A 25,234-nucleotide genomic window follows, 5' to 3' on the forward strand; every position below is an offset into this window, starting at 1 on the left:
AAGGAAATTGAACATGAATATAAAATGTTTGTAAAAAACAGAAAAGATGAGTGGGCTACATTGCAAATGTTACAGAATAATAATGAGAACCTGTTTTTTTCCCAAGCAGACAAAGGAGGCAATTGGGTCATTTTGTCCAAGGACAAGTATAATAGGATGGCATTACAGTTGTTGAATGATGAGAATGTCCATGCAAAGTTGGAACATGACCATAATGCTAAATTTAATTTTCTGCTGTTAGAAATATTGGAAAGGGGTGAGAGGCTTGTTTTTTTGACACTAGGGATGTTAAGAAATTGTTCATTAAGAATCCCAGGAAAGCCAGATTTTTTACCATGCCCAAATTTCATAAAAAAGTATGATGGACCCTCCGGGGAGACCGATAGTTTCTGGGGTTGATAGCTATTTACTAATGTGGGAATTTTCCTAGATGAACAATTGAAAGATTATGCCTCTCGGGTGCCATCACATATTAAGAACAGTCAAGAACTTTGTGAGTTAGTTGGGGGGATGTATTGGGAGTCGGATTTTTATTGGGCTTCTTGTGTGGATGTTAGAGCTTTGTATACTAGTATCAGTCATGGTGTAGGTTTGGAGGCCGTAGCCAGGATGTTGGGTGAGAGGCCCAGAACAAGTTATATTTTGCAATTGTTGGAGTTTAGCCTGATACACAATTTTTTTGAATTTGAAGAGAAGTTATTTTTACAGAGGGGAGGCACCGCAATGGGTGCCTCATTTGCTCCCTCTTATGCCATCATATTCATGAATTTTTTGAGAATATATTCATTAACAAAAGTTTTTTCATCAATAGGGTTATCGTCTATAAGAGATATGTAGATGATTTAATTTTTGTGTGTCAGGGAGAAGTAGGACAGTTTGAGGAATTCATGGCTGAGCTAGAAGAAAATTATTTTGGGTTATCATTCACTTTTAAAACTAGTAAGGATGTGATTCAGTTTTTGGATTTGGAACTTTATGTGGGACGTGATAAATCTGTCCAGTTTAGACCTTATCAGAAGGAAACTGCAGCTAATAATTTTTTATTGGCTTCCAGTATGCACCCCCCCACACACTTATTGGAGTCATTACCATATGGGGAATACAGACTTATTTTCAGTAATACATCTGATAAGAACATGCTAAGCAAGGAGTTTATGAAAGTGAGAAATAAACTATCTTCTAGAGGTTATCCAGCAGATTTGTTGGTCAGGACAAAAAAATAGTTTTAGGGATTCAACAGAGGGACAATGATTGTGTAAAAAGAAGGAAGGAAGAATAGGAATGGTTTCAAGGTGAAGATATAAAAAGGGTGTTTTTTGTAAGCAGATTTTCTCCTTTTTCCCATATATTAATGAATTTAATAAGAACATTTTGACCCATAGTTGTGCAGGGAGAGTTAACTAAAGGTGTGTTCCCAGCGAATATAATTTTCTCACATAAAAGATGTTTGAACTTGAAGCAGTTATTGAACAGGAAGAGCAACAAGACAGGTATTGATGGTCGGGTAGGATGTTATCCCTGTCATAGATGCAAAGTGTGCCCAAAGGTAAGGAACTTACATGGTAGCAATATTAATGATAGAATGTATAAGGCAACACAGAGTTTTACCTGTCAATCCAGTGGAGTGGTTTACATTGTAGGATGTGGTTGTTCACAGAGTAAATGGTATATTGGATAGACCAAGAGACAGGTTAAGAAACGCATCTTGGAACATATAGGGGACATCAAACATAGAAGACTAGATAGTCCAGTTGCACACCATTTTTGTTCAATTCATGGGGGCTCTGACTCTATTATTCTTTAGTGTATTAGCCAAGCCTTTGTACCAACATGGGGAAGTATATAAGGAGAAATTATTAACTTTAGAAACCAGGTTCATCATTAATTTTAATACATTATTTCCTACAGGTCATAACCTGGAGGATAACATAAATGTATGGAATCAATATAAATGTTTGTTTAAAAGCTTATTTATATATGAAATGTGCAATTTGTATCTGTATTTAGATTGGGACATGGGGATACTAATAGTGTTTTTTTAAAAAGGGAAAATGTCACTTTAAACGTAATTGTAACTTATGATGTCATTGTGATCAATTAACTCACAAGTGGTGATTTTGTATATAAAAGATGTGCTTTTGGTGTATGAATTATCCCTTGAAGGTTTTTTTAGCTAAGGTACCAGGAGACACCAGTAAAGCTATAAAGCAGATTTCATCTCACTTGGAGACTTTTATTTATTTATTTATATTTTTGTTTAGTTTGTTTGTATTTTTTTCACATAATACATCCTCTGCAGAACATAGTACATATAATATATCAAACACCAGTGTCTCACCAGTCAGGCCCCAAAGGCATAACAGAAAAACAAACATCTTAGTCATAGGCGACTCAACTGTGAGACACACACATGTCCTTCTCACCAGGCTGGATAAGGAAAAGGTCATGGTCAGCTGTCTGTCAGGTGTCAGGATCCACTACATCACACACACACTCAAGTCTCTCAACAACAGGTACTGTTATGAATCCATCATAGTACATGTTGGTGTGAATGCCATGAGAGGTACCTCCCTGGACATCTCCCTAGACTATAGGAAGAGAGACATGACCGAGCTCTACGATTATGTGTCTCACACAGGTATGTCACTGGCCTTAAGCAGCATTTTACCTTCATCTAGGATGATACCTCAAATCGTTGTGTCTTTCGGCTTTTCCCGGTTACGGGTCGCCACAGCAGAACTCCGGTCCGCTAATGATTGGCAGTAGATTTTTTTATGTGCTGGCTTGCAGGGCCTAACGCACATCCTTCAACGAAGGAACGCCCATTCACGCATGTCGCCACACAGAAGATGCTCTAACTGAGAATCAAACGGGCAACGTCTAATTGTGAGGCGACAACGCTACCGCAGCACCACCACCGCAACTAGGATGATACCTCAATACAAACAAAAAATGATTGACCTCAACAACTAACTTAGTTTCTGATGTCATACAAAGGGGATCCAGTATTTGTCAGCCTGGGATTACATGGTCGGCAGACCTCGATGCTTTGCCAGAGACGGTCTTCATCTCTCACCCCTGGGATTTCGGTTACTGGTTAAGGCTCTTGCCATCCTCATAGTGCCTTTTTTAGGCACTGTCACAAGAAGAAAATTCCTGATGTAAAAATACCTTCTAAAAACAACCTCAAGGTTATGCTGCTAAACACTAGGAGTCTAAACCAGAAACTGCACTCACTAGAAGCAGTCTTCACCCCTGGAAAATGCTGACATTTATGCAGTCACTGAGACCAAGTTTAAGGCTGTGGACAGCACCCCAGCTATGCCAGATTACATTTCCTTCCACACCTTTAGACCACAAACTGAACACATGAGACCTAAAGGAGGTGGTGTATCAGTATTCATTAAAGATAAATAAACCTCTAGATTGGTTGAACAGCACAATTCTCTTAAATTACTTCAGGTGCAACTGACTGTGGTAAGACCCCGCTTCAGGTCATTGTCAGCTATAGCAACCCTCCATGAATCAAGGCATCCACTTAATCTATTTGGATCTACTTAAGTCAATCAAGATACAACCAAACAACCTGATTTTGGGTGACTTTAATTACCCTTCCACAGACTGGGTAAATTATGTGTGTTCTAACTCACTCTCCCAAAGGTTCCTGGACTTCTTTAACTCCAATGCCCTGGTCCTGCCACATATACCCCAAGCATCCTTAAACAGCTATCCCCTGCCTAGCATCTCCAAGGAGCAGGTCTTAAATTTCTCTCCAATGCCAAAAACACAACCTCTGTGGGACCAGACAACATCCCGGTCTGAGTTCTACATGGGTTAAAACAGGAATTAGCATCACCATTGAGCACGCTTTTCAATCACAGCCTAAGCACTGGCATCATCCTAGCAGAATGGACAACAGCTACCGTCATCCCTTTGCACAAAGGAGGTGCATCCAAAGAAGCCATGAACTACAGACCCATTAGCCTGACCAGCCTTACCTGCAATGCCATGGAATGAATCATCATGGACCTTATTAACAAAACTATAGGAACTGTCCAAATGCTCGACCCCACTCAGTTTGGCTTTGTCAAGGGGAGAACATGCCTTTTAAACTTGCTGGACTTCTTTGAGGCAGTCAGCAAAGCCCTAGACGAGGGCAAATCTGTGCATACGGCCTACCTAGACTTAGCCAAGCCCTTTGACACAATCCTCCACACAGGCATCATTGATAAACTCAACCAGCTGGGTATCAACCCACACATTGTCAGGTGGGTTACAAACTGGCTCAGTGACAGAACTCATATGGTCAAAACAGGAGACTCCATCCCCTTCAGCAGACCTGTAAACCAGTGGTGTTCCACATGGATCGGTTCTGAGACTCTCTATTCGTCAGAATCTAATTCACTGAAGTACAGGCTAAAACTAAAGGATGGTGGCTGACAAAATTTGCTGATGACTGCAAACTGGGAGCGATCACTGAAACCTCTAGCGATGTCAACATCCTGCAAGAAGGTCTTATACAGAATAATGACTGGTGACAAAGTCATGGTTTTAAACTTAATGCAAAAAATGCATTATCACCTCCTTCAGCAAGTGTGATGTTCCCACAAACTATCACACCAATAGCAATGCCCTAAACACACAGTCAGTGGTGAGACATCTGGGCACACAGGTTGACAGAAACCTTAACTTTGATCACCATGTCTCCACAGTGGTAAGAAGGGCATTTTATATTGCTCATTTCATAAATAAAAGCATTGCCTCCAGAAAAAAAGAGGTTACAGTCCCCCTGTCCTCTTCCCTCATCAGGCCAATAATAGAGTACAATGCTCCTTTTGGTAGGTTCGTTTCCAAATACCTGCAGCAATTGGAGAGACCACAAAGGTTCCTTAAAAAGAAAATTCAGGGTCTTCAAGATCTGTCTTATGTGGACAGACTGAAATCATTGTCACTTTACTCTGTGCCATACAGACTGCTTAAAATGACCTGTGCCTTGCATATAGCGCAATCTCTGACTGAGCTTTAATGTAAGTGCTGCACATTGAGAAGACAAATGGCACACAGGTCACTCACTCAAAGGACCTTAACCTGATACATGACATCAACAGAACTTGCTGGAAAGATAGATTTTTCTCACAGAGGTTGCCCCACCTTTGGAACAAGCTTCCTGCTCATGTTAAACAAAACCCCTCATTGGCCCTATTTAAGCACAATTTGGACGACTGGATGGGTAACCGGAAATTTACTTAGGGGGTTCCACCTGTGTCCCTCTTGGACAGGGGCAATTTGATGCTGATTATAGTGTCTGCTTGAACCAGACATCCTTGGCAACATGGGTTGAACTTGGCTAGGCTTGTAAGGGCCATAGACCCGTTAGCGAAGTAACCTCCTATGATCAGACCCAACAGAGTTTTTGAAATGTTTTCTATACATTGAAGACTGAAGTTCTATAAAATTAAAATTTCCTTCAAACAGAGCTTTTAGCATGAGAATATTTAATTTCAATAACATAAGAATGCATACTTAAAAATAAGTTAAAATTCAAGATAACCAAAAGGGACTCATCTATATTATAACAACGAATGCTTAAAATGTTGAACACATCTTTATCAACACTTTTTAAGTGAATGCTCTTATAAGGGAAAGCTGACAAAGTTGAAACAGTCACCACCAATCCCCCACTGCCGCATTGAACATGAACTGCAAACACAGTAAATTTCACTTGTAATGAACACGCTAAATATATGCTACAATCCTTCTAGTTTGTAAAGTAAATGAAGTAACCATACCACTTGCCAACAGTAAATCTCCAAAATTACACTTGACCAAAATGGCACTTTCCCGAAACATAAACCAGTTAACACACACACTAATTTTCCTCTAATGTTTGCAGGGGGGCTATGCCCCCCTGCACCCCCCACACCCCCTGCTAATTATATATACCAGCTCTGAGATCACACTAAAATTAAGGTCAATGTGCATAATTCATAATGTACACATCATTACATCACTGCTACATTTGCATGTGTTGGCCAAGTATGACATTTCGAACATAATGTTTTAAATCGTTAGAGCTTTTGCTTATAAGAGTGTTCACTTAAAACGTGTCAACTGGTGCTCGACATTTTAAGCATTTGTTCTTATAATATAGACCCAAAGGGACCACTGAGTGGTGGAAGGATCACAATCGTGTCCATTACCGTTTCACTCTAGGGCTATCATGCAGGCCAAGCCTACCTATGCTTCACTACAGAAACATCAAATAATCAAGGGGGGAGGGGGAAGGCAGTGTCATAAGCAGCTTTGTACACCTTGTTAATTCTTTTAGATGTGAAAAGTATTTTCAAGACTTTGGGTATCTGTTTTATCTAAGTATCTGTTTGGGTTCCTATCAGTTCGTCGAAACTTTAGCAGTTCGAACTGTGAAGTTCGAAAAGTGATTATCGCGAAGCCGTGGAACACCGAATTCTTTCCCAGGAAAATAATTCAGTGGGCCGTTTCTGTGGCTTCATGATTTTCAGCACTGTGGTGGAAAGTTATGGGTCGGGTTCAGGTAAGTGTGCGATTGTGCGGACGTTAGGGTTAGGGCACGGGTTAGATGAATTAGGGTTACAGCGTGGGTGAGGTGGGTGTGCTATAGTGATAGACTTTAGGGTTAGGGTGGGATAGGTGAGTTAGGGAGCGGGTTAGGTGAGTTTGCGATAGTAACGGACCTTAGGGTTAGGGTTTGGGTTAAGGTAAGTGGATAGATAGTAGTGTATGTACAGTTTAGTGTAGGGTTAGATGTAGGATGTTAAGTGTGTGTGTGTGTGTGTGTGTGTGTGTGTGTGTGTGTGTGTGTGTGTGTGTGTGTGTGTGTGTGTGTGTGTGTGTGTGTGTGTGGATTGCTGTTTTTTTGGTGTGCTTGTGTTGTGTGTGTGTTTCTTGGAACAGCAAATTTTTTCCCTGGGAAAAAAATCGCTGTTCTAAGCCTTCGACGGTTTTGCACTTCGAGGTTAGAAGTTCGAATATATGGTGTTTGAACTTCTGCCATTTCGATGAAGTGATATAGACCCTATCTGTTTCACTATATTCACCCATCTAATAATTTGCCCTGAACATTATATAACTTAAGGCTTTAACTGACACACTGCTAGAGCCATGAATTTTCTTATTAAGAAATCATGGATTATATGTCAGTAGCATTAGACAGCTATAACAAAGGCTCCCTGCCATATGTACCAGTTTCCAAAGCAATATTATATGAACCAGTGAAGTAAGACTCGAATAACAGTTTGTAACAAGTACACTACAGTAGAGTCCCCGTTATCTGGAACTCAAGCAACCCACACTCCAAGCAATTAACAATTTTGATTGGCTCATATACCAACATACGAACTAATCAAAAATCACAAAGTGGAGCTTCTTCTACTCAATGCAGAACTGCCCGCTGTTCTGCATTGAGTAGAAGTTGCTCCACTTTGCGATTTTTGATTGGCTTGTATGCCAGTATATTAGCCAGTCAAAAATCACAAAGCATCTCTCAGGCAATCAGAAACTACACTTAACCGGCATCTACCAATCTCCATGGGTGCCGGTTAAATGAGAGTTTACTGTATATCTCAATGATGGCATCAGGAGTTGAAATGACACCATGTCTAACGACGGCTAATTCCCAAGAGGTGTTAGCTTTGCAGAAGAAAATGATGATCCACTGAACCTACCTAGTGATAACTCAAAAGTAACTTTTTTCTTTAGATAATTGATTTCCTCCCCATTTTAAGCATTCTGACATTACATTAACAAAAGAAGAAAAAGTAACATCTTGCTGACACACATTCAGAACTCCCATCAATTTCTTCCTCCAAAATATCCTCAGGATTACTCCTTATGTAATGTTTAGTTGGTAAAATGAACTATTCACAGACAGCATTTTGTTTCTGAAATCATCCTATTCCAGCACCAGAATTCATTTCAAGCATCATTTTTGTAATTTTGCATGTTTATTATAACTCATTTTTAATGAGAGGCAGAAAAATGTTTAAACAATTTACTTTCTGTCACTAACAGAAGATCGTTATTTACCTTATAGTTAACTTACATTTCAGGACTCCTTCTTAACAGGCTATTAAAACCTTCCCTCTTGCTTCACATATTAATGTTTCAAATGTTTTTCCCTCATATGCACTGCAAGAAGCCCAAGGGACTCCTAGTACTTTAAAGTTCAATTTCTTTGACTTAGTGCTTTCCAGGAATTTTAAAAGGTTCAGATATGTTTAGAAGCAAAAGTATCACAACAGTTTATATAATATATAAACCTTTAAAACTGTTAGAAAATATGACTGTAGCATTATTAATTGTGAAGTGAACACAAAATGGGAGATGTTTGTAAAGCAAATTCATTTGGGTACATGCAACTAAATGCTTATGGCAAAGAAATCATAATTAATACATACAGAGTATGGAACAATACATGTTTGCATGACTAGCCTACAGCCCTTTCCTTTAAGTACTTAAAACATGTAAAAGTGTAAGACTGAGAGACAAACTGGTTAATGGTATTCCACTTCTAAATTCCAGCAATGTTCAAAACAATAGCAGTTGGCTATTTTCCAAAGATATCAGCTTAAGAAACATCATCCCAATATGCCCCTCTCCTATACACTGCGATCTAGACTTAGTACTTATAATGACTAGTGAGTGCGGGTGGCCCAAAAAGGCTTGCCACCTTACAGAAAACAGTGTTTTATCTTTTCTTTTAATTATGCATGTGCTGAGATATTTGTTGTAATGAAAAAAAGTACATTACTCTACTTTAATAATGAACCAGTAAAATGCGAAGTGCTATCACTGGTACACAAACTGCCCAGAACGTAACATAAAAAGTATAACTGATCCAGTGTGCTAAAGTATGATCATTAGCTTGGCTGAAACAAATCTGACCAGCAACAATAAGGGAATAGGGTTGCACTGCATACACTGCATAGCAGTCACTCCTAGTTACTCTAAACTGCTAGCTCATGTCCTGCTCAAACATGCAAGGAAGTACACCAGATGCCTGGATAATCCATTCAACTGTGAACACAGTGACACTGAAGTATTACCACATATTATGCATGGTACCTTTACTGCAAAGCAATTAGCAAGGAAGAAAGGGAAGAAATAATCCAGAAGGCCACTGAAAAAGAAGTTCTAAGTAAAATGCACTGCATCTTTTAGCATTACTACTACTTTTTTTCCAATAAAATGTTTATTTTCTGCTCAGGAACCTACAAGGTACAATCTGACATTCGAATGAAGCAGAAAAATAACAAGTGTAGCTCCAGTACAACTTCAAATAAACTATCAACTCTCAAAAGAACTAAATACACTATTTACAGCCAGTGCTACCAATCAGAAAGGGCAGAAGAACCAAAGAAGCTTTAAAAGCTATAATAGCATTGTAAGAGTGAAAAGACTGTATTTGTGGACAGTAAGTAAGGAGAATAGGACAATGTAGAGAGGATATAAAAATCTCATCATGTATAAATGCAGCAACAAAGAGATATTCATTCCTGGCCTACAATTAATCATCTAAAATGTGTTGGAAGATGAGTTTCCAGAATTTCTGGAAAAAGGTTTGTTTTTTTATATTTCTGATGATATGTTTTTGAGATGTAATATATTTAATTGCCATATTTCTAAACCCGTTCCAAGAAAGTTTGGTGCAATCTAGCCAGTTGTTTGTTATATATAGTTTAACTAGCAGACACATAGTAATTAAGACATGGTACTTCAATTTTGAAAACTTGAAGCCTGTGATATGAAGGATAGCTAACTCCCAGGATAGGGTCGACTTTTGATATCCCATTTTTTCTAAGCGCACCTTTAGGGAGTACCAACGTTTATGTGCATGTTTGCAAAACCATAAAACATGAAGGAGGTCATCTTGAGGAAAGGAACAGCATGGGCAGGATGGAGTAACTGTAGGATCAAACTTATTCAGGATTAAAGGAGTATAAAATGTATTATTAATCATTAGTTGGATGTAGACAAGTTTTTTAAGTGGGGTAAGTTTAATGGTGGATTCAATTGCTTTAAGTTTCTGTTCTTCTGTGAGTTCACTTTCCTGTTGGTCCCAATATTTTGAAAATAACAATATAGGTTTATATTTAATGGTATTATCCCGTAAGTCTTTGATAATATTCTTTTCTCACTCGAGAGACTCTCAATGGTAGCAACTACATCAGTTAAGTCATCTTCATTACAGGCCGTTTCTCTGGTTAGTGTTGATATCAACTCTCTGATCTGGTGTAGCATAATGGTGTATTTATTAGTCACATTTAAAACATTTCGTAGGTCCTGCAATGTTTTATCTCTATGTTTATAGATATCCCACACCGTACAGTCCTTTATTAACAGATAATCTACAAGATTTAATAGTTTACTATTCATTTTGGTGTTAGAGTTCAAATGGATATGTTGAAGGAAAGGTAATGCCTTGTCCAGTTTGAGGGATTTTATTAAATGCTGAAAGATTTTAAGTATCTGCTTAACAGTATTACTTATCTTGATGTTCCGAAGGTTTACTGGAGTAATATATGGGAGGGCTTTAGGATTGATGTTATTGACTATCAGATGTTTGTGCCAGATTTTAACCCATGTAGGGGGAGGTGTCTTTCTTAAGATCAAGGTTCGAAATTGAGATGATTCTATTCGCATATATGACCCAATAATAAAGCCGAAAGTGCAGAAGATTGAGACCTCCTTTTTCTTTGGGATAAGACAATTTTGGATAGCTTATTCTAACTGATTTGGGATACCAAATGAATTTGGCCAGTTCTTTATTCACTCTTAGGAAAAAGTGGTTTGGGATGACAAAATCTGAAGGATTAAAGTGATATAATAATTTGGGTAGGATATTCATCCTGATGATCACTGCTTTAGATAACATGGAGAGTTTCAAGTGCTGCCATCTATAAAGTTTCTGTGTAATATTTGACCATACTTTAAGTATGTTATCCTGATACATGGAAGAGTGGTTATGCTCATAAATTATCCCTAGATATTTGAAAGAATAAGCTACTCTGAAGGAGAGATCTGGAATGAGACATTCTTTATGGTTTACTGGGTTGATAGGAAAAATAACAGATTTCTTTTGGTTGACTCTGTAGTTAGATATTTTCGAGAACTCATTTATTGAAGTAACTCATTTCCTAAGGTCTGTACTTGGGTGTTCAAAGTATATATTTAAGTCATCTGCAAAGGTGGATAAGTTGACTTTGGTGTTCAGGAATCTGGGGACTGAGTGAAAAGTTCTCTGGGAGATGTATAGAAAGAAGGGCTCAATAAATAAATTAAAGAGATGAGGGGAGAGAGGACATCCCTGTTATGTTCCATTAGTTATTTTTACTGGTTTTGACAGTGTTTTATTAATGAAAATATATGTATATTAGTTATTGTATAAAGAGCTTATTAGTTTGCTAAAGTTTTGGGGGATACTGAATTGGGGTAAGACCAAGAACAGGAAGTTCCAGTTGACTCTGTCAAATGCTTTACATACATCTAATACTAATGCATATCTTGGGTTCCTCTCATTTTTGGTGAGATGTATTACAGAGTCTAGGGTTACAGTGTTGTCCCATGTGTGTCTATTGCACATGAAACCTGACTGCTCAGGGGATACAACAGACGGCATCACTTTTTTGAGTCTCTCAGCTAATAGTGAAGATAAAATCTTAATATCCACATTAATCAGGGATATTGGCCTATAATTATTCAGGTCAGATTTGTCTAGGCTGTTTTTGGGGATAAAGATAGTTTTAGAGTTATTTAGATATCAATCAGCTATACCTTTTAGTTTAATATAGTTGTAGACTTTTAAAAGAATAGATGACAACTTATGACTGAAGGTTTTATAGAAGTGTGAAGTATAACCGTCTGGGCCCAGCCTTTACCTGATTTTAAATTATCAATGGCTTCAATTATTTCCTGCTGGCTGAGTGGGACATTGAGTACTTCTACTTGAGTTTCGCTTAATTTAGGGAATGTGAGGTTTTTAAATAATCTCTCAATTTCTACCATAAGGGTTTGTTGTATTTCTGTCCCACAACTCTCTGAATAAATTTGATGAAATATTTCTAATATTTGGGAGTCTGAATTGTAAATCTTATCTTGGTATTTAAGTAGTGAAATCCTAGAGGCTTCCTGTCTAATTTCAATTAGCCTTGCCAAAGTTTTGGATGGAACGTGCGCCTACTCAGAGTATTTGACTATGGACTTTAGTTCATGGAGAGAGTAGTTATGCTGCTGCAGTTCAAATAATTGTATTTGTGTGTCATTTATTAATTTCTCTAGATTAGATTCTTTGTTCAGCTGGTATATTTTTTCTAGCTCCCTAAGCTCCTCCACAAGTTTATTTTCTTTTGCCATTTTCTTATAGTAAGAGGCTTTTTGGATTAGTATCCCTCTAAGCTTCGTCTTAAAGGCTACCCATTGAATATCATATGGTATATTAGTATTCTCCACGTTTTCCTCTAATTCAGTCAGTACCTCTAGCACCTCTTGGATTACATCTGATTTTAGTACTAGATTATTATTCAGAGACCAATTACCCTTAAATATCCTTCTTGATGACTTATATTTTGAATGATCTGAAAAAACCTGGGTTCAGAGGAATATTTAATTTCCCTTTTATCAGAGCCTCTGAAATGAGAAAGAAATCTATCATTGACCAGGACCTATGACAACTCGAGTAATATGCATAAATATTATTTACTTCAAGGTCATCACCGAAGGAAATAGAATCAATAAGGCAGAAGTCTGAGTTAAGTTCTGCTAAAGCTGTCAATGCTTGCAGGTTTTGTCAAATCGGGTTGCTGGTAAGGTCTTAGTCTCGGGTCAATAACTCCATTCCAGTCCTCTCCCACAATGTAAAGATGATCTGGGAATTTACATAGTATATTGTATATGTCCAAAATAAAATGTCGTTGTCTTCGACATGGGCCATATACATTGAGGAAAAAGACTCACCTTCCCATCATGGGCCATATACATTGAAAAAAAGAATCACCTTCCCATCAATAGGACCTGGGGGTGTGAAAAAACACCATCTACCATTTGGATCAGAATCACATACTACGATTGATTCCTGAAATTATTTTTTAATTATAATTGCCACTCCTTTAGAATTAGCACTATCTCATGTTGCAATGATATTCTTTATTCATTTTCTATTTAAGTCTCCCTTCCAGTTCTCTTTAACCATAGGCATTTCTTGTAAAAAACAAACATTTGCATCAGTTTTAAAAATTACGTGCAGTAGCAATTTTTTCTTGTTTTTATCTTGTAGGCCTCTGATGTTCCATGACTCTGTTTGTCCACATCCCTAGAATTTAAATTATATCATTATCAACTTTGGTTTGAAGAACTTGAGTTTTCTGTAGGTTTCAATATCCTTCCCTAAAAGTAAGTTAAGAGCATTTCCTAGTTTAGTAGCACATATAGTTTAGTAGCACATATCTCTTTCAAACCTAACCCTGTGCCTAACCCACCTACCCCCTTGTTTGAAAGAGCTTGAAAAAGAAAGGTTACAAGACTAACCCAGAAGAAATGTAATGTCAACAGACAAAGAGTGTAACCTGTGATTGTTGTCCTAGTTAGCCAAAAACTAATAATCATTTCTATATCTATTCCGAGAGTAGTTATCCCATACCCTACTTACAGTATCCACTAGCTCCCTGGATGTATATGTTGCCAAATCTATATGAAGTGTAGTTTTTCTTTTGCATGTCAGTATCTGTATTTGCTGAGTTAAACATAATCAGTAAGACTGATCTTTATTTAGGGAATAAGTAAGTTAAGGGGGGTTAAAGAGAGTATTAACTACATTATGAACTGGGAACCATGCATGAGATATGTAATCTCAAGGCTGTTGGGGGTTGTAAGAGTCAGCCTACAAAATTGGTTGGGTATAGACTAAAACTTAGCTACACTGAAGTGTGTCACAGCCTTAATTTAAACAAATTAATTATAAAAGCCTATAAGCAAACTTATAAGTTTCTAATGACCCTGAGTCCATCGCAAATGGAGATAACCTAACAACATATTTATAGCACATAGGAACACTAGTGTGCATTTTAAGGCATTCAATAAAGTATGATATGAAGAAGACTGTTTAAACCAAAGCTGCATATGGGCCAAACTGGACAACCGAATACAACTAAGCACTTTTGAACTGACTGAAATAATTCTTATCTTCTATAGAACACAAGATATAAATATTCCATTCAAAGGTATGTTCAGCAAGCCATAGTAAAATCAAAACACATGCATTCTTCATGGTCTCTCTCTCTCTAGAGATTGTTATCATCTAGAAGGTTAAAGATATAAGGAAGTAAGTTCACAAATGTACTGTTCAGGTGCTAATATAGCTCGATGGCTTACATCATATCCAGAAACATATTTAGAAGAAATGCACCACAGAACTAAAGTAAACACAAAAAATTTCCCCCGACCCCACTGATCAAAGAATTAAATGCAGCAATGGTTGCGCTACACCATATACAAGGCAAAACATATGCTAGTTCAAAAATCATCATAAAGATTAACAGCTATGGCCTCTTCATGCCTCTTCTGCAGAAACAGATTTATGAATAAACAGGTCTCTAGTTGCTATACTAACCTCGACTATCAAGGGAAGAGGCCGCTGGGTACCAATGCTTATGTACTGTCCTGACCTCGGAAATTCTCAGTGATTCTGATCTTGTAAAAATAAATACAGTCATTTGTGTTCTGCCTTTCCCTGTAATCAGTGCAGCCCATATTTAGGGTATCTAGCCAAATAACTATGTATAGAAGTTATGCCTTCATGAGTGCTTATTGTCTTCTCCTAAAAGAGCAAGCGTTTATCAGAAACGTCTTAAAGTCAGATGAGTAAAGGCATAGGCTCTAACTTTGAAATTTACTGGGAAACCACAGAAGGCAAACATAGGGTGGATGATATTCTCTTTGTAGCTCTTTGTATACCCTCCAATCATAAAACCCTTTAACCAGTGAGATTTTGAATCTCAAATGATCAGGCAACCGAAAATGACTTCCGTGGGCAATTGGGTACATTAGAGTCACGTTAAACAGGTTTTTGGACAGGCTCTGCTCAATGTCACTAGCTGAGGAGATTGTAGAGTATAGCCTGGATTCATAAGCAAGCTTCGCAATCTATGCTGATTTGCTTCAATATGGTTAGGGAGCATAAGTTAAAGATGATAATCCTTACCTTGATCCGATATGGTTCATACTCTAGTCGTATTCAGTGGCTCTGAGTCATATTGCTGTCAGAAGGAAGTCATAAGTGACGTTAGGTACTGGTTCAGGAAGTTGTATCTTAAAATCTGTCTTGCCATGCAACCTCTTTTATATCGTCCATTCCTGGACCTCCTCCCATAGCTAGAGGGTGCACTGCTGGTTATTTAAAATTTATAGATATTGGAATGGGGAACCTGTTTTAATAAAAGAGGAAGAATATCACATAAAAATCACTAGACCTGGATACAAATAAAGCATATACAAGGCATTTTGCTCATCAGGAGGAAGATTTATGGTTCCGGAGCTTTGCCAAAACACTTGAGGAATGCAGCTTTTGCCTCTTTAGGTAAGTCTACAGAAAACTTCACATCGTTATTATAGAAGATTAAAGTGTTAGGGAAGTGCATTTGGAATTTAATTTTACAGTTGATTAGGTCCACACAATATGGTGAGAGGCTTTGTCTTTTTAATTTAATTGCTACCGGCAGATCTTGGTCTAGGGTGATTCTATGCCCATTCCATAATATACGTTTTTGTTTCTTGGTGGCAAAAAGTATTCTCTGTGTATCTTGGAAGTTCAGTAACTTAACGTAGATTTGTCTTTGTGAGTCCATTTCCTGCCTTTTGTACAGTGCATGATGTGCCCTTTCAATTATTATATTATCTGTACTCTCACCATTCTATACAAGGGACCCAAAGATCTGTTTGGCTATTTGAATTAGTTGGCTATTTTCATATTTCTCCAGCAAACCTCTTATGAGAATATCCTTATGCCTGCTTCTAGCTTTGAGACTGGTAATCATTTGTTGTACTTCTGCTAGAGCAGTGTTTTTGGCGCTCAATTCCTATTTTAGTTTTTCTAGCAGGTACTAATTTGCTTGCGTTCTGGCTTCAACCTGGTCCATGTGGTCAGGGATTTGATAAATTGTGTTTCCAAAGGTAGAGAGTTGAGCAGAGAAATTTTGAACTGCCACTTGGATTGGTAAAAGAGCTTGTTTAAGCTCATCCATCTGGAAAGTGGCTTCTGTTTTCAGTTTTTGCGTTAGGGCTTGGAGATTTCTTGTTGCTGTTTCAGAGTTTTCTACCTCTTAGACATCACTTCTTTGTCCAAAGAGGCTATAGTCAATAGCTTCATTTTAGTGGTTTGGATCTCCATGTTGTCTAGCTCTTTTGACATCTTAGGAGTTTTGTAGGATTCACTTATTCTACACTGCCAAAGGGCTATATCCTATCAGGCCTGTATCTTACACGTGGTGAGGAGATCCAGGGATATTCAGGATTAAAAGTTGGAGTTTTCACCAGGATAGATCTTGAGAAATCTCTCTGCTTGATCAAATTCTGCTGTAAGCTGACTTTCCTTCAAAAATTATCCCATTATCAGTGCACTTATGTGACTTTTAGGATGATTAGGATGGAAATTGTTATGAGCTTCGTGGAGAGGGTGCTTATCAGATGTCTACCATCTTGGAATTCCCCCTTTATTCAGCATTATTACTTCTAAATATCAAACTAACTGAATTGAAGTGGTCTAATGTTTACAATAAACTCAGTTACAAAGCAATGTTTCTGATATATAGTCCAGTGAAAAGAAATACATTTTATTGTAGCACAGTGGCATCAGCTTGGATTATATGCTAAAAGCCAAGATAAATTAAAGATTTTAAAAATGAAATTACCAAAAATAATGTCTCCTCAAATGGGCAGAAATTCAAACACGTGACCTGTACTGGTCTAGGTCCATTCTGCTGAGGTTTATACAGCCTTGGAGATGTTCTGAGTCCATGTCTTGTGCCATGGCTAACCAGACCCTGTTAGGAAAACAAATTAAAACAATTAGCACCTCAGATCACATACTGCCTTAACTGTAAAATGCACAGTTCAGTCAAAATCTGTCTGTAAATAACATGAAAAGATGAAAACTGACTAATGAACTGCACAAAGTACATTGTCCTAAATCTAATGAGGTTTTAGTATCTATGTAAAAGTTAAGTCACAAACACCAAAGATGAAGTCCAAGTGCAAACAGCTGCACAGAGATGAAATATTTTTATAAAAATATTAAAAGCATCTCCACAACTATATTCTTTATTGGGTTAACTGCTGCTGTGTTACACCTTAACTAACATTTTTTTATAAATATACCATTTTTTTTGTTTATTTACTTATTTTTGGTTGGTGTTTTTCAGTTGGACACCTCTGCTCTCCATATTCCCTTCAGAAAAAAAAAACATTAATTAATAAAAAAGAGTTGGTGGATGTAACATCAGGTATCATTTAGCTGCAGTTTGTTAGACAGGCATTTCAGAATTTTATTACTCAGGAGGAGAGGAATATACGTGAAGATGCAGCAGACTATTTCAGTACATCGGCACTGTTATTAGAGACAGTAAGGTCTGACATTCTGAGTACAGAATTTACAGACAGTATAATGAGTGCAGAAGCTACAGACATTAAGACTTGATTCGGATATTGATATCTTCCTCCACTGTACATAATAAAACATTCTTAACTGGACTGCAGTGTTTGCAGACTTTTATTCTGAAATGTGCAAGAAAATTTGACCCATAAAGGAGAGTCTGGCACCTGTTCAGCACAGTTTGGGGTAATTAAAACATAAAGACATTCATTCCACTCTCACTACGGTTTCTTCTAGTTATTTCCAGTTCATTCCACTATTCTACAGTTATATCAATATTTACACTAGGCAAAATCCTCAAGCTTCATATACAGTAATAAAAAATATGCAAGCTGTCTTCACCCTTTGCTGGATAATGTTAAAACAACACATTGGAATGTAAACTTTTGTTAACAAAGCAGTGGCTTCAGAGCTGTATCTAGAGCAAATCACCATGCTACAGTGGCTATGACATCTTGTAGTAGCTGGAGGGCATCAGCAATACGGACAGCCATCATTCACTACAAAGTTAAAAAGTTATATTGATGCACAATCATTATAATGAAGATCCATTATTGTGCATCAGTAAATAAACTAAAAAAAAATGTGCACAGTGTCCCCTTCATCTGTATTTACTGTTGTATGTTACATTTTCCCTGCGAAAGTTTGCTGACCTGTGTGAACACAACTGGCCTTCCATACATGGTAGCATGTTGGGACATGGAAATAAGCATTGTCCTTTTTTCCCCTTTACTTCAATTTGAGGTTACCTACCACTACTTTAAAAAGCAGAACTGCCATAATTCTTCAGTTTTGCAGATGTGTTTTCCTTCTTCCTTGTTTGTCCAGTTTTGGACCACATTCACACCCCCATGATAAGTGGCAGAGACATCCTTTTAAACCTCAACCCTGAATCTTGTATAACCTAACTGATGTTGTGACCATGACGATCCTTTATATTAGCATGAGATTTGAAATAGACTGCAACACAGAGTGATTGGTCAGCACTGATAAAGACTTGTTGCCTGTGGTTCTTTAGAATATCTGAGATGCTGCGTCAACAAATCATTTAAATAAAAATGCTTCATTTGAAATTCCTACTTTACATTGGTCATCTTCAATGAAATTCCTACTTTACATTGGTCATCTTCAATGAAATTCCTGCTTTACATTGGTCATTTTCACTTTCTGAGAGAAGCTGCACTAACTGTTAAGAAAGCAGGGTAACTGTTGGCAATTTTGATGGCCCACACAGCTCTCAACTGCCTCTGATGTCACAGAACTTCCAGTTTTTGTAATTTTCTGGCAAATCATAGAAGACTACAGTCACTAAATAATAACAAATATCTGAGTTTCAGACTTCATATCCTTCAGAAAGTGCACACTAACATTGAACCTGTTACTCTAGCAACTTTTTAAGTATATGAGCAAAATATTTAAAGTCTGTCCCTGATTCTAGGCTTTTGCCCCATTATTTTTTTTCTCTTCTTCCTAATCATGTCTTAAAATATCAAATAGGCCAAAGTTTTTATGTTACTATTACCATTGCACTGTGCATCATGCTACTCTTAGAGTTGAGGGGGGGGTCACAAAAATCCTGTGGCTGGCAAAACAGACCAGTGCTTGACAATGGCTGCATTTTCTCCTCCATCACTGCAATCTGCTGAAGTACCCTTCAAGAAACAGTTTGATGCTGGAGGGGGTGCTAAACTGCCTGTAGGTGTGACTGTGTATGTGGAAAAAAGACCTGGCATCCTACGTCTGTCCTCCACCTTGCCTTAAAAACTACACAGATAGAGATGGCTGTACGTGGGATCATTTTGAGTTGAATGCGACTCATAGAAGAGTGAGCTAGCAAGTGACACAGAAACTGCTGTCTGACTGATTGGAATCTCTTCTGCTGTTTAAGTTTTCAAGTATGAATAAGGAAATTATTTGGAATGTATTACTCAGTGAGAAATATAACACGGCAACACAAACTAAAGACTGGTCATTATTCTTTTTTTCAATACAATGGCATTTTTCAGTCTTCTTACACCAAGTACAGAGAGAAGATTTGAGAAGGCAGCCCACTTAGGTTCTTCCTTCCTCTCTTGTTGCACTTAAAAAAAAATGTTTGCACTTTATTCATTTGATTTTGCTGTAGTTGTGTTTCCTCCTACACTATTTTGCTTTTCTTAAAAGTACTCAATTTTATTTATTCTGCTGCAATTATTACTGCTTGGTTGTAGCCTGATTGAATTGTGACTGTTATTCTAAGTCTTTTGGTTTAAGCACTTGGGCTTCATACAGGCTGTTTTACATTACAAAGGTTTGTGGTCTGCACTGTTGTGGCAGGACAGGTAGCTTACATCCTTCTAAGCTGGGAATTGCTGATTGAAGGCCAGTGTCTGCTATTCTAAAAGTGTATTAGTTCTGGCTTAAGCACTTGGGCTTCAGGCCAGTTATTCTACATTAAGAAGGTTTGTGGTCTGCACTCTTGTGGGAGGAGAGGCTGGATTCTGCCCTTCTGAGCTGGGAATTTCTGGTCACAGGCTTATTATGACTGCTTATTTCAACTGCTTCTTTCTGAAATTGGTGCACCTTGTTGCTGTAGCATAGACCAGATTCAGGCCTGCTGAATCTAGCTTTGTTTGTATAAATTAAGGCACTGATCCAGGCCATCTTTTTGGAGAAGGTTCCCTGCATCCTAGTAAGCAGGGGTGTGCAGTTAGAACTTGTCTGATTGAAGACTGCTGGAACAGGGTTCAGTTTTGAGCTTTTTTCTGGTTAATTGGGTAACTTGTTTAAATCAGTTTGTTTGTTTTCTATTGTTTTATATATATATATATATATATATATATATATATATATATATATATATATATATATATATATTGCACTTTATTCATCTGCTTTTATTTTATTTGTGTTTCTTCCTACTTTATTACTGGGGGCGTTGACTACAACTCTGATCTGTGATATATAACAATAATTATCCTTTTTCTGTGCTTTTAAACTGTTTTTTTTTTTTAGTGTATCTGCTTTATTTTCTGGAAATATATATATATATATATATATATATATATATATATATATATATATATATATATATACACACTTGTTTCCCACCTTTCTAAGCTAGTATAATCCAGTTTTCAGGTTAGTGCTGAATTCAGGGCTGTGTTACAAATCTCTGTGTTTGTCCATACCTTACTTGGATAGAAAGAAGTTTCTCTGTTCACCTGTGAGAGAGGGGAGCTTTGATCAGCCTATCTGTCCCTGGAGGAGTGGTTTCAGCCCAGAAATTAGTAGTTTATTGGCCATTTTGGGCTAATTTCTATCTCTTTCATTTCCCTGCTATAAATACCATATTTGCCCAGTTTTGCATGCCGGGCAGCACCGGTTAGCTAGGGTAAAACTATTCCTGGCTCCACAAAGTCTCCACTTCAATTTTTCCCTTGGAACTAGACAAACTTTCAACTTAAGCATTCAAGCCTTTCATTTCTCGGCCTGGCACTTGCTCAAATCTTATAGCAAACACTTATAAACCCTAGCACTAGACCCTCCTATACTGTACAGAAGGACAAGGCTCTCTATTCGACCTTACCAGCTATCCAGTAAAACAGTTCACTGTACCTATCCAGGCATGTCCAAAGGGCAGTTTCAGGTGTACTCTCCAGTCCAACTGGTGAATCTTGGCATTTTGAGGCAATGTTACAACTGCCTCATGTACACAGACAACCCCCTCCTCCTACCACCAAACACTAATACATGCGAGAGAGATGCAGTTCTACAACCAAACTAGAGGTTAAGCTCTCTCAACCGAGAACTGGATCAGACAGTCAAGAGGAGAAGGGAAATACTTGCATCACACCACCAGTCTTACATAGACCCATTAAACCAGCACCAGCAAAAAACACACATAAACACACAAAAACATACTCAGAGGCTCTAAACAAAAATCTGCAAAACCAACAGAGACCTCCAAAGCAAACTTCCAAGCAACCTCCACCCCCCAACACAAACCATGAAACACATACTTCACAAAACCAGTGTGCCATGCAATCACAGCCCTTAAGGCAAAATAACATACCCAACATACTAGTAATAGGTGACTCTATAGTCAGGCACACTGATGTCCCACTCACTAGGCTGAATAAGGAGAAGGTTACTGTTAGCTGCATGTCAGGTGCTAGGATCCGCCACATAACACAAGCACTCAGATCACTCCAGAACAAGTACAAATATGACTCTGTCATTGTCCATGTTGGTGTGAATGACCTGAGCCGTACCTCCCTGGACTACATGAAAAGAGACATGGAAGAGCTCTCTGATCATGTAAGCCCAGGCCGGTATGACCCTGACCATGAGAAGCATCCTGCCCTCACCAAGAATGATACCACAGTATAAAGAAACAATTCTCGATTTCAACAATTGGCTAAGTTTCTCGTGTCATTCAAAGGGGATCCAGTATCTATCTGCCTGGGATGACATGCTTGACAAGCCACGCTGCTTCACTAGAGATGGCTTGCACCTGTCACCCTTAGGCTTTGGAATACTTGCCAAGGCTCTTGCCACCCCCATAGTGCCTTTTTTAGGCAAGGCTATTAAGACAAACCCACCGCCATAAATAGCACAAGTAACAAAAAACTGAGGGTAATTCTACTCAATGCCAGAAGTCTAAACCTCAAAATGCACGCACTCAAGGCACTCCTCAATATGGAGAAAATCGATATATGTGCAGGACAGAAACCTGGTTTAAGGCTCCAGAGAGCACACCAGCACTACCAGGTTACAACTCATACCATACATTTCAGCCACAGAACCCAAACCGAAATACAAAAGGCAGGGGCGTATCCATATTCATCAAGGATACCCACACCTCCAGGTTAGTGGCACAGCACGATGTATCAGAGATCATCCACGTGCAACTAACAACGGGCAAAACTGCAATTCAAATTGTAGCTTGCTGTAGATCACCCACCATGTCCCAGGACCCCCATTCCGCGTTTCTGGAAACACTGGGAAACATAAAGGTCCTATCGAACACCCTAATATTGGGTGATTTCCATTACCCAAACATTAACTAGGAGAACTACTCAAGTACTAACTCCCTTGCCCAACTTTTCCTAGAATTTATACACTCAAACGCCCTGGTTCAACTGGTCAACACTCCCACCAGAGGTGACAACATATTGGACCTGGTCATCACCAACATGGGTGACCGGTGTTCCACACCAGAGGTCAACCCCTTGCTGGTTAAATCTGACCATAGACAAATCACTTTGGATATCCATATTCCGCCCCCTCCCCTGGACAAGAAAGCCACCATGAAAAACTTTTCAAAAGCAAACTTCACGTTACTTAAGACCGAGTTGGAAAGTTTCAAAGCCTCGATGCTGAAGGATAACACTGTCCAAGCTGCAAAATCCTTTACTAATGCATTCTACGGGCAGCTACAAGAATGCATGAATCGTGCCATCCCAAGCAAAACCAAGACTCACTCCTCCAAGAAAAAGAAACCAGTCTGGTGGACTCCTGCCATAAACAAGCTATACAATAAAAGGAGGAAACTAGTACAGAAGAGAGTAAAATCCCAAGAAGGGAAGACATCCCTGATCAGTATCAGCAAGAAACTACGATCCCTCATAAAATCATCCATGGTGAGCTTTGAAAGAAAAATTGCCAAGGACTCCAAAGATAACCACAAGGCATTCTTTAGCTATGTCAAGAATCTAAGTGGCAATGCTCATATTTGTTAGTAGTTAATGCAGAATGGCACAAAATACACTGAACCGACCGATATCGCCAACATCCTGGCAGACAGGTTCAGCACAAACTTCACCCCCATCTCACCCCCAAAAGGACCCATAACCATACCAGAAGAATGTAGAGTCCCTGAAATCATAGACACTCCGGTTAAAACAGCCCTCTCCAAAGCCAAAAACTCAGCATCAATGGGACCGGACAGTGTTCCAGGCTGCATCCTACACGAGCTCAAATATGAACTAACCCCTCACCTAAACACACTGTTCAACCTCAGCCTCTCCACAGGCTACATACCCATATAGTGGCACACAGCAACGATTATCCCGCTCCACAAAGGTGGAGCCACAACAGACCCTGGGAACTATCGCCCTATAAGCCTGACTAGCTTGGTCTGCAAGGCTATGGAGTGCATCACCATGGAACTCATTAAGAGAGACATTGGGAACCCCCAAACACTGGACCCTACCCAGTTTGGCTTTGTTAAGGGCAGATCATGCCTCCTAAACCTGGTGGACTTCTTTGAGACAGTTACCAAGGCTATAGATGAGGGAAAGGTGGTACACACAGCCAACCTAGACCTTGCTAAGGCCTTCAACACCATTCCCCATTCTGGTATTATAGACAAGCTCACCAACCTGAACATAAATCCCTACTTCTCAAGATGGGTTGGCAACTGGCTCACGGACAGAACCCACATGGTGACAGTTGCGGGAGCTAGGTCTGTCTCTAAACCGCTTACAAGTGGTGTTCCCCAGGGCTCGGTCCTGGAACCCCTCCTGTTTGGCATATACTTAAGCTCTCTCAACCGAGAACTGGATCAGACAGTCAAGAGGAGAAGGGAAATACTTGCATCACACCACCAGTCTTACATAGACCCATTAAACCAGCACCAGCAAAAAACACACATAAATACACAAAAACATACTCAGAGGCTCTAAATAAAAATCTGCAAAATCAACAGAGACCTCCAAAGCAAACTTCCAAGCAACCTCCACCCGCAAACACAAACCATGAAGCACATACTTCACAAAACCAGTGTGCCATGCAATCACAGCCCTTAAGGCAAAATAACATACCCAACATACTAGTAATAGGTGACTCTATAGTCAGGCACACTGATGTCCCACTCACTAGGCTGAATAAGGAGAAGGTTACTGTTAGCTGCATGTCAGTTGCTAGGATCCGCCACATAACACAAGCACTCAGATCACTCCAGAACAAGTACAAATATGACTCTGTCATTGTCCATGTTGGTGTGAATGACCTGAGCCGTACCTCCCTGGACTACATGAAAAGAGACATGGAAGAGCTCTCTGATCATGTAAGCCCCAGGCCGGTATGACCCTGACCATGAGAAGCATCCTGCCCTCACCAAGAATGATACCACGGTATAAAGAAAAAATTCTCGATTTCAACAATTGGCTAAGTTTCTCGTGTCATTCAAAGGGGATCCAGTATCTATCTGCCTGGGATGACATGCTTGACAAGCCACGCTGCTTCACTAGAGATGGCTTGCACCTGTCACCCTTAGGCTTTGGAATATTTGCCAAGGCTCTTGCCACCCCCATAGTGCCTTTTTTAGGCAAGGCTATAAAGACAAACCCACCGCCGTAAATAGCACAAGTAACAAAAAACTGAGGGTAATTCTACTCAATGCCAGAAGTCTAAACCTCAAAATGCACGCACTCAAGGCACTCCTCAATATGGAGAAAATTGATATATGTGCAGTAACAGAAACCTGGTTTAAGGCTCCAGAGAGCACACCCTCACTACCAGGTTACAACTCATACCATACATTTCAGCCACAGAACCCAAACCGAAATACAC

The 25,234-nt window shown here is 38.8% G+C and overlaps 1 protein-coding gene across 1 annotated transcript in view; it reads right to left on the reverse strand.

Annotated features, from left to right (window-relative positions):
* The window catches only part of DYNC2I1 (dynein 2 intermediate chain 1), a 774,274-nt gene that overhangs the window by 71,949 nt on the left and 677,091 nt on the right, over nt 1-25,234 (reverse strand). Inside the window, exon 12 of the mRNA XM_044062024.1 lies at nt 16,938-17,069. Coding sequence (XP_043917959.1) covers nt 16,938-17,069 — 132 coding nt within the window. The remainder of the gene's footprint in view (nt 1-16,937; nt 17,070-25,234) is intronic.

Source organism: Protopterus annectens, chromosome 2.part1 (genome assembly GCF_019279795.1).
Source record: "Protopterus annectens isolate FY-2018-M chromosome 2.part1, PAN1.0, whole genome shotgun sequence".
Classification (NCBI taxonomy): Eukaryota; Metazoa; Chordata; order Ceratodontiformes; family Protopteridae; genus Protopterus; species Protopterus annectens.